Source organism: Zingiber officinale, chromosome 8A (genome assembly GCF_018446385.1).
Source record: "Zingiber officinale cultivar Zhangliang chromosome 8A, Zo_v1.1, whole genome shotgun sequence".
In the NCBI taxonomy this organism is placed as follows: domain Eukaryota; kingdom Viridiplantae; phylum Streptophyta; class Magnoliopsida; order Zingiberales; family Zingiberaceae; genus Zingiber; species Zingiber officinale.
In genome coordinates this window covers 8,250,812-8,266,373 of record NC_056000.1, presented here as the reverse complement: position 1 = coordinate 8,266,373, position 15,562 = coordinate 8,250,812, and the positions used below count along the sequence as shown (strand labels likewise).

Sequence of the window (15,562 nt, the reverse complement as noted above, 5' to 3'; positions counted from 1 at the left end):
ATTTTCGAATAAAAGAAATTATTAAAAATATATATATATGAGACTGGAAATATTCAATTTTATTTAACGATTCAACGATCAAAACATTGGAAATATATATATATATATTTTATGTGTATGTTTATATTTTAAATTGGTTAGTTTATTTTTCTTAATAGTATCACACTTAGTTGTATACAGTTTATTCATAAATTGCTCCCTATTAATTCTCTATATACAAACTGTTAATTTTTAATAATTTTTTTACTTATTTATTATTTTAAATATATCCACATTTATTTATATATTACCCAGTTTTTACTTTCTGAATTAATTATTTATGAAAATGGATACTGAATAAGTTTTCCTTCCGTGAAGAAAAACAAATTGCTTTTTAACTGTCGTAAAAGAGAATTATATTAATCTTCATAAAAAAAATAAAAGATAGAGTTTTTCTTTATTTTTTATTCATGATGCTTGATTCTTATACTAGTTTCCAGTATTTTATAAATAATTTTATCTAAAATAATTGTCGCTGGTAATTTAATGGCAATATCGAAATGGTGAATAAATCTAAGAAATTAATATTGAGAAAATTGTTGGGAGGAAAAATCCATTTACAGATGTAAACGAAGAATTTCCAAAAATAAAAAATGAAGTTATCAGAATTATAAGGAAACTATTAATCTCATGAGAACATTTTAATATTAAAAAAATGTACTTTAAATTTTACCTTTGATTTTTTTCAGTTTGATCATTTATTTTAATTATTGAACAAAATCATATGTTCGTCAGAAAAACAAAGTAAAGTATTTTCTTCTTTGTTTTGTTTTTGCAAAAATCAAAAGGAGACCAAAAATAAGAGAAATATCATATTAAGTTTTTTAAAAAATAATAATAAAATAAACATCTCTCCCATAATTTTATCTTAAAAATATAGGATTCAGCTCTATTATAAAAGCTAAATATTAGTTCCTATACATTCAATTATGATTAAATTATATTCATTTGAAATGTAATGAGTATAATGAAGATTACATATTTATTTTGCTCATTTGAATATTATTTTAATAAAGTTATTATTCAAAAAGTAAAATTAAAATGATATAAAATTATTATTGTAAAAATTTGCATAGAAGCTACATGCTAATTTTTATATAGAAAATTATAATTAAATAATGAGTATAATGAAGATTGCATATTTATTTTGCTTGTTTTAATATTATTTTAATAAAGTTATTATTCAAAAAATAAAATTTAAATGATATAAAGTTATTATTGTAGAAGTTTGCAACTAGCTTCTACACATAATAGAAGCTACATGCTAATTTTTACATGGTAAATTGTAGTTAAATAATATTCATATGAAATGTAGTGAGTATCATAATGTTTCCATTATTTTTTTACTAGTTAAAATATTATTTTAATTATATTATCATTCAAAAAAGTAAAATTAAAATATTAAAGTCATTAGTATATAAGATAATTCATAGTTTTTACACAGTCAAATGATCAAATAATATAAGAATATTTTAAACAATTTATATTAAATAGGGTATCAATTTGACTTTAATTGAAAATTGAATGCCTATCTAATTTTATAAATGATCAAGGTCTTTTTTATTTTTGCCCAAATATTTTCATACTTGATTTTTTAATGTAAAGTATTTATTTCATTTAAAAAATATTGATACACCTTGTCTTTATATATTATTTTAGCTTTCTCTTTTAAAAAATAAAAGAATGTCTTTGCCAATAAATTTTTAGTGATTGGCATAGGAAAGTTAATTTCCCCTATTAGTTGTCTATATTTTTTATAAACAATTAATTGACATTAATAATTTAGTGATAGTATATAAAAGGCTCGATAATATCTAATAAATCTTTCTAAAATTGTTGAGGATGATTGCTAATAAGCAATAAAGTAATCTTTCTAAATTGGCTAATTTTTCCGTTTTGCCTTTTGATAGGTTTGGAAACTGAATTACCTAACAGAGCCTTATTTCTTCCCCGGCACGGGGTGGTAATACCGTAAATTGAGCCATGGCTGAGGTCGTTTTACATCAGCGGTGGGGAGCCAACTTGCAGCTGTTGAGATGCCAAAAGCAAGAAGGTGAATCCGAGTCAGATCCGCGAAGACGCGTGTGGTGGGTCCTTCCGGCCGCGTACGCGTAGGATCAAATCGAGTGGCCAGGTGTTCCAAATGCGGTTCAGTTCTGGCTTACATTGCTTCATGGTTTATTAATGGATCTATCGAAGTCGTCATCCTACAGATCTGATATGAAGTATTATTTCATGATTTGATATTCGAATTTTGATAAAGTTAAGACAAATATTTTGTTTAATGTAGTTTTTAATTTTTAGAATAGTAATTAGTATATAAGAAAAGTATTTATATCGGTTTTATCGAGATTCGAATTGTATATTTCATGATGATAACACCTCATACGTTAATCACTAGATCAATCCGAGAGAACCGTCTTTCCCACTTCAAGTTGAATATATAAGTGATGTCAATTCGATTATTGTGTTAGCCATAATCAAAATATATAAATTATTTTATTTTTTAAAATAACTAAAATATTATCATTTTAAACAAATAAAAGTAGTGAGAGTGACATCTATCCAGCGGCGGCGTCAGCGGCCATCCATACTGGCCGTGGTTGAAATTAGGGGTTGCGCCGTGGTTGCCAAGGAAAGCCAGCTGATCTGGCAGGTGGAAATCATCAGTGAGGTTAGCAGCGCCATAGAACGATGAGAGACCGAGTTTATTAGGGCTAACCAGCTCCTTAGAGCTCTGGTGCTCATCCAGCGACGCGCTCAAACCATTCCCGCCCATGCCGCTGTTGGAGTGGGAGAAAATCAGGAACGAAACCCACGAGGACGGCGAGGAAATGATGAGGAGACGCGATGCGGAATTCTGACGAAGGAGCAACAGGGAGGTGTCGTCGGAAGGGTTTCCGAGAGTGGAGGCCGACGCGAGCCCTAGCTCCTTTAGGGCTTTCAAGACCACAGACTTGAGCATTGTCTCCGAGGCGAAGGCCAAGCGAATCATCTCCTGCTCGCCGTGCTCCTGCAGCAAGAGCAGCCCCATGATCGTGATCACCGACAACCACCTCCTTGGCTCCTTCCCCTCAAAACATCATCGTCTCTTCGTATTTGAATTCTTAGTTTCTTCGTACTTGAATTCATCCGCCGTGGCATCTATCTAAATTTCTAAAATAATTTTTTTTATATTAAAGTGGTTTGGGCCGGAAATGACTTATCGAAATGAGTGGCCTCACCTGTCCAACTTAAATGCGACTATGTGCGATACGAATTTAAGCAACCCGAACCCGGTTCGTATTCGATTGATGGCAATGCAAGCAAATTGATTGTTAGCTAACAGAATGAATCAGAGTATATAATAGAAGGCGTACCCAGCAATTTATTCCGGTTCAAGAGCCGGTTCGAGCGAGATAAGTCTGCCACACTAAGCTCGATTTGGTTGGTCGGGAAGCGCCTCTTCCGGATGAGACCGTGCGATCTCGCGCTTCTTCCGCTCCGTCCCGTTGCAGATATTTGACGGTGGCTCCTCTCCCTTCGACGGAGCCTTCGTTTGGAGTTATTGCAAACATCGGAGGCGATGACGGTGGCTCCTCTCCCTTCGATCTCTTCTTTCCCAAGTTCAGCGCCTGCCAGACCTAAGCTCTCACTCTTCCTCTCCGTACTCCCCCTAAAGAAGGGTTTCTCCAGGGTCTTGGCCGCCTCCTCCCTCGCCACCGTTCCCCCCAACCCCAAAGACGACTCCTTCACCCTCCCTAACTGGAGGAACTCCGGGAACGGGTCCCGGAGCAAACAGCTCCGGCTCCACGACGCCTTCCTCCAACTCGAGAACATGGTCGCGGAGGGACAGAAGCCCAACGCATCTCACGCCACACAACTCCTCTACGATTTCTGCAAGTCCAACAAGATCCGGAAGGCCATTCGCGTCATCGAGTTGATGGTCGCCTCCGGAGCCACACCTGACCCGTCTACTTACACTTTCCTAGTGAACCATCTCTGCAGACGGGGCAATATCGGATACGCCATGCAATTGGTCGATAAAATGGAGGAGCTTGGGTTTCCGCCTTCCACCATCATCTACAACTCCCTTGTTCGGGGCCTTTGCATCCATGGCAGTTTGCAGCAAAGCTTGCAGCTTTTGGAGAAGTTGATGCACAGGGGGTTAGTTCCCAATGTGTTTACCTACACGTTTTTGTTAGAAGCGGCATACAAGGAAAAGGGGGTCGATGAGGCTGTCAGGCTACTCGATGAGATCGTCGCCAAGGGTGGGAAGCCTAATCTGGTCAGCTACAATGTTCTTCTTACCGGGTTTTGCAAGGAAGGTAGGTTGGAGGAGGCAATGCACTTCTTCAGGAAGTTGCCATCCAAAGGTTTTAGGCCCAATGTTGTAAGCTACAACATTCTATTGAGGAACTTGTGTTACGAAGGCAGATGGGATGAGGCAGAGGAACTCTTAGCTGAGATGGCCGAGAAAAAATGTGATCCCAGCATTATTACATATAATATCCTAATAGGTTCACTTGCCAATCATAGTAGAACAGAACAAGCCCTAGACATCTTGGAGGAGATGATGAACAATGGATTTAAGCCTGTAGCTGCGAGCTTTAACCCTATAATTGCACAATTCTGCAGGGAGGGAAGATTGGACATGGTTCTCAAATACGTGGATATCATGATGCATAAGCATTGCCCTCCTAATGAAGGGACTTGTAATGCGATCGCTGTGCTGTGTGAAGAAGGCAAGGTGGAAGATGCGTTCTCCATATTGCAAAGCTTGAGTAAGAAGCAGAATGTTTCAACAAATGAGTTCTTCAAAAATGTGATATCATTCTTGTGTAAGAAAGGCAACACCTTTGCAGCTTTCCGGTTGTTGCATGAAATTACAAAACATGGATTCACTCCTGATTCTTTCACCAATTCCTCTCTGATTAGAGGCCTTTGCTTGGAAGGTATGTTAGATGAAGCTATTGAGCTTTTTGAAGTAATGGAGGAAAATGACCACAAACCCAGTATAGACAACTATAATGCACTTATCCTCGGATTGTGCAAGGCTCAGCGAACAGATCTGTCATTCGAAATATATGAGTCAATGATCGACAAGGGTTATTTACCTAATGAAATGACATACACCATTATAGTTGAAGGAATTGCTCGTGAGGATGAATTAGATTTGGCTGCAGAGGTGTTGAGAGAGTTGCACTCTAGAGACATCCTGAGCCAAAGTACAATTGAGCGAATCACTATGCGATATGACTTGGATTAACTTCTAGTAGACTGCCGGTGTCTAAATAAAAAGTTAATGAGTTGGATTTGAGATAAAATTTTGGACTTGAAGAAATGTAATGAACCACTGATTTCCACTATCAGCAGAGAGTGCCATTCAGAATACTCTCACTTACATTTTCGGTTTTGAGAAATTGTGTTTTTCTTTTCAAACTGATGATGATCTTACAAGGGCTACTTTGGTTAAAATTGGTGACCCATCTGTTCTGAATTTTTCGTGAATTAGTAAAGCAGTATCTTGGTCACTGGTTGACTTCATGCTGTCCCTACTTCTCCTATCATTGATAGTTGGTGCTGTTTCATGCTTCTGCAGAAAAACCAAATAGAAAGAGTTGTGCAGATCGCATGAGGTAACTATTTCCCTCTGAAACAAGGTTCAAGTCTCCTAGGCATAGTAAATTGCAGTCAATTTGATTCATTTATCCTTCTTGATTTTTACCAGAGGAACTACTATATCCTACGCACTTTTATTTTCTGATTTTTAGCATATTGCTTTTTTACATCATCGTCAAGCTGTATTTGTCCCTACTATTTGTGATCGACCATAGGTCCATAGGAATCTTATCCCTCCTTTAAGCTCCATATTCCATTGTATCAATCCCATGTCACCTATGCATGATGATTCATTCTTCAGAAAAATAAATCTTTAAGCCCATATGTTTAGACAAAAGTTTGACACTGTTTCTAGGAGTGTTATTTCTTGTATGCAGTTTGTATTTGTCACACAGAATTTGCTACAATTTGTAACATGACGATCACAATTACTTTGCAGGTTTAAACAGGCACCTAAATCTTTATCTGCCCTTCCCACCAATATGAAGATGGCCAGCATGAGAGTTGACTATTTGTTGATAACAATCATGAATACCAACCAGCTGATCTCATTATCTCAACCAGTCAAAAGCAATCGGCCAAAAGTATCAAAAGTTGAAGATTTCAAGTTGAGCTCATGAATTTTTGGATTGTATTTACGATAAACTGAATCTGAATACTGAACAGAGAAATTTGAAAAATTGTTTTAGTTCAGTTTCCTTATACTGCATACTTGGGTAATGCTCCTCAAATTTATCTGCAACTACACTCGACCACGATTGCGATTGCGGTCCCTCTCAACTATCTACATAAGAGCATTTGGGAATCGAGTAAGTTGCATTGACAAAGAGGATGATAAAGAGGCTTCTCTTCTAAAAAGGTTCCCTGAAGTTGCTCTTGACCCTCCAAATTGCGAAAAGCCGCGCCTTGATATAACAGCAACAACAATCCATAGAGATGCTATGAGAACCTGAACAGACTTGACTCAAGGCCAATTGTTAACTAAAAGGAGGTAGATAGAGTTGCAAGAGGATCATGCAATTGTCATTTTTTTTTTCAAGGTTGATTATGCGATTGAAGTCGCTTATCTCCTAATTCATCCTTAAATTATGGTCCCTCACGTTACTCATCAATGATAACTGACCTTGTTCATTCGATTCAATTATCTATAGATTTGATCTTTCTCAAACACTTTTTAATTCAATTATTAGTTTTTTATACTTCAGCCTCGATATCTAAAGCTAGATACGCTAAGATTTCGATCAAGCTCATCAACCCATAAAGAAGCCTTATAGTTGACTGAAAAAAGAGGCAGTTAGATTCTGGTTGACTTACCATTGACCACACGGCTCTCGTGCTCCCCTGTATACCGTACGTACAATTCTGAGCTTCTCCGCCTGCTCCATGCGTCGCGGAGCCACGAGAACGTGCGTGGATCGCTCCCCGATCCACGTGGAGACCGTGCGCCGCCTACACCCTCCATGAGCCTGGTGGGTCCCACGCGCCACGCAGGACCAGCTTGTGGAGGAGAACTCCCCATGTTGCCATTCCGCCGTCGACCGGAGGGCTCCGGATCAAACCGGCCGGCCGAACCTCGCATAAAGCGACCAAAGCCTGGCCACCTGATGATAAATGATGCGGGAACGATCGCTGCATGCACTAGCTCCTCGCCTGCTATAAATAACTGGCTCCATGTTGCTTCTCTCTTCACAACGAAATTAAGGAAAGCTCGATCCAGTAGAGCTAGCCCCTCAAGCTTCGAGTTAGCTAGACGGTTAAATCAATAAACCGGCTGCAATGGTTGTCGTCGCAAGCGAGGAGCACCGCTCGCTCATCGATGGCTCGGTTGCCGTCGAGCTGGTGAGTTATGACAACGTGGTTGATGGAGAGAGAAATGATGGCGATGACGATGACGACGACGATCATGATGTGGCACCGGCGGCTTGAGGAGATTTAGTATCGTCTATGGTGGCAAAAGGAGATTTAGTACCGTCTATGATCTATGATATATATATATATATATATATTTTGAGAAGGAGATAGTCAGAAGGGTAGCTTCAAATCATATATCAGTCTACTGTTGGTACAGGTAGATAAATGTCAACGTAGTGTAATATTTTTACTGAATTATAATTATTATATGCTCTGAGTTGCTGCCTAGACTGTTTCTTGCAATATCGAAGATAAACAACTAATGCAGACTTAGAAATATATAAATTATTTATATAAAAAGATTTAGATGGATAAAAAATTAGGATTTTAAAAAAATCACTATATAAAATTAGTACAATAACAAGGTTGTTTCGCCACATACCACGACGAGCTTTCTGATCATGCCACAAGTAATTATTAATGGTGAATTCTTAAAGGATTCATGAAGTTGTTTAAATTGTTATAATCTCATTCAAATAAATAATGTTATGTGGCAAATATGGCATGTATTAATGGATAATTAATTGAATTGTGATGGATTAAGAAAGGAGAAATTGATGGCCAGCAAGAACATTGAAAATTTTACATAGAAAATTTAGGTAATCTATTAAACATGAAAATGAGTATAAATGTTTTTAAATTTTATTTTTTAATACATATATATATATATATATATATATATATATATATATATATATATATATATTGATTGAAATTTAATTAGATGAATAAAATTTTCCTCATAATATATAATCTTCAAACTGAATATTGTTATCAATACTTAAGCACCTTCATTATATGAATAAAATATTTTCTTCAATATAATTCTTTTGTGTCAAACTCCATACTCTTTTTTTTTAAAAAAAAAAATTATGATTATCATGATCGAATTAAAAAAGATTAAATGCGTGTGATTCGTGGAAATAAATATTTTATTTTTATAAATTTTCATTAAGTAAATTAAATATTTAACATAATTGGAACTCCTCGATCAGTCGATAACCTTCTGCTCCATCACGTGTGTTGATGGGATGCTGTAGTTCAGGGATGTTTCTTCAAGGAAACTGCAGTGCCTGGCTCCATGGACTGACATATGAAATTGATCTGATTTTTATCCTTGACCTAGAGAAGTGCCTATAATAAACTCGAGAAGCATGGAATTCTTCCTGAACAGAATGGCGTGAAGAAGACGTGTGATGAATTGGGAATCAATCTGATGGCATATTCTACTATTGCACAAGGTATTACTCAAATATACACCACTCTCCATATTATTCTTCTTGTTTATTTAGTACAATGAACCAGTTGCATAAGCTTCAAATGCCACTATTTATTCAAAATCTTCTGATGCTTACAAGGACAACAACTACAAACTGTATGAACTGTGTAGATTATTTGGTGAAATCATCAAGATTTGTTATGCATTTTGATGCTTAAATAATGCGCTTAATTTTTTTTATTCAAAATTTCATTTTGTCAAGACCATAAAAACTATAAATTTTATCTTTTATATCATTAGTAATATAGAAGTCGCCTTGAATGCATTCAATTTACATCCCAATTTTCTCCTTTTCTATATATGACGACATGATATATACGTTTGTTGTAGTATAACTCTCGAAACTATACCTGTTGTAGTATAGATGTGCAATGGCCACTGGTCCTTTATTTCTACATTTACTTTGTATAACATCATAGATAGAAGGGCAAAATTGTTGGAATTTTGATGGATCTAAGATGAGAAAATAAGAATGTAGGAGAGACTTTATAAGAAAGTATGAGAATGATAGAGAGTTTCTATGAAGAGGAATGTTTACTACTTATTATTCTTCCCTATTTATTCACTTAGATTCATGCTTTCAAAACTTCTACAATTAATACATGATGTTATTAAACACAACACAATTAGATTTTATTTTTTTTCTATACTAATGACTCTTGTCATAAGGAGTTTCATTGAATTTAATAAGATAATTGAACTTTACTTAATTCATGAAGAGTTATATGAAGTCAAATTGATTTTGACAATTTCCTTGCATGATTGTTGAAGTCAAATTTTTTTTTACATTTTCTTGCATAATTGAAGATAATTTGTCTTTGGAATAAGTTTACATGCCAACACCTGCCCTCCCTAGACTTGTTCCTTCCTTGACTTCCCCGTAAATTCCTTAGGTATATATTGAAAAGTTTCCGCTTTTAGAAGCTTTGTAAATATATCAGATACTTGATCAGTTGACTTCACATAAAACAATTATATTTCTTTTGACTTAACATACTCCTTTATGAAATGAAAACGAGCATCGAAATGCTTGAATCTTTCACGATGAACTAGATTTTTGACTAAAGCAATTACTAATTTGTTATCCACATAGATCTTAGTTGTAGCTTCTTGTTGCAATTTAAGATCTTGGAGTAATCTCTTTAGTCAAATAGAATGATAGACACAAGAGGCCAGGCTGCAATAATATACTCAGCTTCACATATTGATAGAGCAACAATTGATTGTTTCTTTGAAGACCAAATGAATGCGGCATTACCAAAATAAAGCATGTATTAGTAGTGCTCTTGCAATCATCATAACTTCCAACCCAATCACTATCACTGAAATAAAAAAACTCTATATCTTTCGTTGATGAATAGAGAAACTCATAATCAATTGTCCCTTTGATATATCTAAGAATTCTCTTAGCTACGTATAAGTGAGAAGTTTTTGGAATTTCCATATACTTGCTTATCAAACTAACTCCAAATAATATATCAGACCTTGTACATGTCAGATACCTGAGGCAGCCTATAAACTCTTGCAATAAGTCGAATTCACAAGTTTGTCTTCTCTATCTTTAGTCATTCTAATGTCATATTCAACGGGTGTATCCATAGCAATCTTCCATTAAGAATTTCTTCAAAATCTCTTTGGCATATTTTTTGGGTAACACAAAGATTCCCTCTTCTCTTTGTTATACTTCAATGCCGAGGAAGTATTTTATCAATCATGGATCTATCATCTCAAATTCCTTCTCTATCGATTGCTTGAATTCTCTAATTATGGAGATATTATTACCTATAAAAATTAAATCATCTACATAAAGACATACCAGTAAAATATCTCTATATGAATTCTTCTTCAAATATAAAGAATGTTTATAGGGACACTTTGTGGAACCTTCCTTTATAAAGTGTTCATTAATTCTTGAGTTCCAGACTTTAGGGGCTTGCTTGAATCCGTAAAGAGATTTCTTTAATTTATACCTTTTCATCTTACCTTTTGATGATAAAACTCGGTGGTTGCTCGATATAGACCTCTTCTTTAAGATTTTCATTTTAAGAAAGTAAATTTTACATCCATTTGATACATCTTCCATCTTCTTTGAGTTGTAAGAGAAATGGATAGTCTTAGTGTTTTAAGTCGGGATAATGGTGTAAAGACTTCTTTATAATCAATCTCGTACTTTTGCTTGTATTCTTTAGCTACCAATCTTGCTTTATGTCTTTCAACTTCTCCTTTTGCATTTGTCTTTATTTTGAACACTCATTTGACTCTAATAGCTTTGTGTCTTTACGAAAGTGAAGTGAGCTCCCATGTATTATTTTTCTTTATAGTATGAATCTCTTCTTCCATTGCTTTTCTCCACTTTGCATCCTTAGAGGCTTCTTCATAAGTTATAGCATCATATTATGTAAATAAGCATAAATTATTAAGAGGAAAATCAACATCAATCACTTGGCCGGAGTCATATATGTCTTGGATGCTCTTCATCTTTTTCACAATTGGACTATTTGGATCATTATTTCCTAATTGAGTATCAACTTATTAGGGTGATGATACTTCTTCACTTTCTCCTTGCTTTTAACTTCTTTCTTCTCTCTATAATCTTCTTCAAATGAGATTTGCTTTAAGTCATCATTATTATTGTTGTTCTAATTTCATGCTTGTTCTTCATCAAATATTACATCTCTTAATACTACGAGCTCTTAAGTTATGAGATTGTATAGTTTGTATCCACTAGCATTCTCGTAATAGCCCAAGAGAATACACTTCTGACTTTTATCTTCAAATTTTGTTCACTTCTCTTCTTATACTTTTGCATATGTTACGCTCCCAAAAATACGAAGATGATCTACCCTTGGTTTGTGGAAACTACAAGCTTTCTCTGGGTGATATCTCCAATTCTTTTAGTGGGAAACTTGTTTAATAAATATACAACACAGACAACATGATCTTTCCAAAATTCTTTTAGAATATTTTTCTCTTTCAACATACATCGAACCATAGTTAGAATAGTTAATTTTTTCTTCCTAAAACACCATTTTGTTGTGGTGTTTGGGGCATTATGAGTTGATGAAGAATACCATTTTCCTTGTAAAAAATTTCAAACTCCAACGAGGTGTACTCATCTCCTCAATCAGTTCATAAACATTTTATCGAATATCCACTTTATTTTTCAACCAAAATTTTAGATTGCTTAAATTTGGTAAAAACTTCTTTATTCTCTTTCAGCATATATACCCAAGTTTTTCCACTATAATCATCAGTGAAAGTTAATAAATACCTGTTTCTACCAAAAGAGATTGGTTTGATGGGTCCACAAATATCGGAGTACACAAGTTCAAGTTGTGAAGATGCTCGCCTCATATTATACTTTTTGAATGGCTTCCTCTGTTGCTTTCATACAACACATATTTCATATAGATGGTTGGAACTTTTAATCTTTGGCAATCCAAATACTATGTCATTTTTTGAAAGTAGCTTTAATCTCTCAAAATTCAGATGTTCACATCAAAGATGCCAAAGAGTGGAACTATCCATAGTACTTGCCTTTAAGCAATTCTCTTCATTAATGCTTAACTTCGAAACAATCTGTTCTTGGTTATTATGACATGAGTAATAAGATTATTACTTTTATCACAAATACTAAGAGTCAAAGTCTTTCATTTGTACATCATATCCTTTCTCCAATAGTTGACCAATGCTTAAAAGATTTTTTTTTAATATCAAGAACATAATAAACATCTAAGCTGCATGCCTTCTTTCCATTTTGTAATTCAAACATAATGTCACATTTTTCTTTAATTTGTCTTTTTGAGATATCTCTGAGGTGATATTGCCTATCGGTCTTTCATCAAGCTTTGTGAACAACTCCTTTGAGCCACACTGTAGTTTAATGTATTGGAGCAATCTAGATACCCTAGGTTTTGATATTTGGACAAAGATTTAAGTTAGGTTTATTATTGTATTTGATATGCATTGTGAGTATGTAGGATATAAATAGAATAAGAAAAGTCCAAGTGTGATCTTGGCAAAGGAGAAAAGTTCAAGAGGAGTCTTGGCGGTGTAAGTCCAAGTATGTAGTCTTGACAACGTAAGTCCAAGTGTGACTTGCCAATGGTTGAAGTCCCGGAGGTGAGGAACCTCTTGGCAAAGGAAGACCCAACAACAAGGACAAGATAGAAGGAAGCTCCAAAAGACAAGGCATGAAGGATGGGGAGACATCTGAGAGACATGAGACTGATGGAGGAGGCTAAAAGGCTAGGTCTAGGCTGGTTGGACAAGGACGAGTGCTAAGTGAATATACTCGGGGGTCAAATCCTAGGGTTAGGATTTGACCAGTTAACTAAGTCAGGGCATAGAATATTTCTGTGCCCGATGGCTACGAAAACAAGAAACTGCACTGTAGCAGTTACTGTAGCAGCACTGTAGCAGCATTGTAATAGTCGACTGGTGTTTTCATCAGTCGACTGGTATTGAGTTGTTGGTATATAACGGTTCAATTTCATAGAAGACCAGTCGACTGGTGATTGTACCAGTCGATTGGTGGCGAAAAAATAGCTTGGTGTTTTCCTCCCGAGCTCTATTTAATAGAGCTCGGGGTGCTTAGGCATGGTTGACTAAATTAGTAGTAGTTAAATCCTAATTAGAGTCTCCAAATGCTCTAGTGATCTAGTGTGGTCTTGTGTAAGTTGTGGTGAGATTTCTCCACCCACAAGGATCTACGCGAGCTAGCCAGAAGTTCTCCGGGGAATCATCCACCAACAGATCAGGATCGTCCACCTTACGGACAGTTGTGAAGTAGGAGCTCTATCTCCTAACCACGTTAAATCAACATGTTAGGTTTACTTTCTCTTGTTAGTATTTATTTTTATATTCCGATGTACGTACTAACTATTGTAGGAAGCGACGATATGGGTGATCGACTATTCACCCCCTCTAGTGGACGTCAAGGTCCCAACATAATACTCCTATGTCTAGGAACTATATAATAGGCTGGACAAATTTTGACCCATCACATGCCATCAACAATATTACACCTTCATTGCCCACCTCCTTATTAACCCGATTCACTTGTTTTTCTCCATTGTTAGTGTTATACCAATATTCATTATAGTGATGACCATACTTCTTGCAAATGTGACATTGAGATTTAGTTTTAGCATACCTCCATCTAGTGTTTCTACCTTATCCATGACCTTAACCTTGGCTTCCACTATAGCCTCTTCCATGTCCTTTTGATTATCTTCATTTCCATCATTCTGATTTTGAGTGTGCCAATTTGAGTTAGAAGTACGACCACCTCTTTCTCTCCATGTAGAAGCCCTTCCTTATTGAGGGCCTTCTCTGAATAATTCACACTTCTTGAATGATAGTTTGGCTTGAAATGCTGTCTCCAAAATTCTTTCTTCACTTTTCTTCAATATTTTTTGTTCATATGCTTCAAGGGATCCCATAAGCTCTTCCACAGCCATCACCTCTAAATCCTTTGATTCCTCGATCGTCATAGCTACGAAATCAAACTTTGAGTCAAAAGACCTTAAGATCTTTTCAACAACTTAAACATCTTTTAACTCCTTACCATTTCTTCTCATTTGATGAACAATGGAGATAACTCAAGAGAAATAATCAAAAATTATTTCTGAAGCCTCTTGTTGTAGTGCTTTAAATTGAACTCATAGGGCTTGTAGGCGAATCTAATTTACTTTATCTGCTTCAACATATGTTATCCTCAATATCTTCCCAATTTCTTATGATGTTGGTGCTAGAGCAATCAACTCAAAAGCGGCTTTATCTACTCCTTGATAGATAGTGAATAAAATCTTCTTCTCTCTTTTCTTCATCGCCTTAAGAGTTTGCTCATTCTCATCGCTTGTTTCAGCTATAGTATTGTAGGTCTCCACAAGATCTCATACATCAAGAGAACCTAATAGAGCCTTCATCTGTGTACTCCACGTTCTGTAGTTGTCTTTAGTTAACTTTAGCATTTGAAGGTAACTAGTCCAAGTCATTGGTGTATATGACTCTAATACCAGATTTATTGGAATTTTGGTGATCTAAGATGATCTCGTCTAAAAATTGAGTAGATGAGCAGTCAGTGAAGTGGCTAGAATGTTGATGGAGGAAAGACTTCGAGCCGGGAGATGTGGACATGGATCTAGGAGTTGTGAACCTACGCACACCACATATAGAGCCAACGGAAACATTAGAGCGAGAATTAGGAAGGAGATCCCTAGAATAGATACTCCGACGCTCAAGTTAGAACGGTAACCGAGAAAAAATAAAGAAGAAAATGAATAGTAGAACAGTAATGTGGATGTGTGTGTGTGCAGTGTACCTAACCAACGGAGAGGACCCCTTTTTATAATGTCTCTAATAACCTCCGTAATAATAAAGCGTCAGAGAATGTCTGGTGTCAGAATATGTCGGGTAGTGGAGGATATATTACAAGCCTCTCCCAGGCAGAAGAAGATTCTATTGCATGTATATATTAGAGTGGAGAAATATTCCTTGGTAAGTAGTCATTATTCTCTAACAGGTAGTTATGATTTTCTAATAATGCTCTCTTAGAGCAAGTTTGATCAGCTTGGTGCCAACCAGATTTAGGTGGGGAGCCATGCCCTTGTGAGGTGGGAGCTAATCCCCAAAGGTCTGATCGACTATGAGGGAAACTAGATGTAAGCTAGGAGTCATGCCCATGAGAAGTGTGGAGCTAAGCTCTGGAAGTCCGACCGACTATAGGGC

At 35.8% G+C, this 15,562-nt stretch overlaps 1 protein-coding gene across 1 annotated transcript; it reads left to right on the top strand.

Moving 5' to 3' along the window:
* Positions 1-3,431: 3,431 nt before the first annotated feature.
* On the top strand, positions 3,432-6,333 carry LOC122012247 (pentatricopeptide repeat-containing protein At1g79080, chloroplastic-like). Its single transcript, XM_042568726.1, has 2 exons — positions 3,432-5,657; positions 6,080-6,333. The coding sequence occupies exon 1, from the start codon at positions 3,605-3,607 to the stop codon at positions 5,285-5,287; it is 1,683 nt and encodes a 560-aa protein (XP_042424660.1). The 5' UTR covers positions 3,432-3,604; the 3' UTR covers positions 5,288-5,657; positions 6,080-6,333.
* The last annotated feature ends 9,229 nt before the right edge of the window (positions 6,334-15,562 follow it).

Coding starts and splice junctions, on each gene's coding strand:
- LOC122012247 (XM_042568726.1), top strand. CDS start 3,605: ATGACGGTGGCTCCTCTCCCTTCGATCTCTTCTTTCCCAAGTTCAGCG.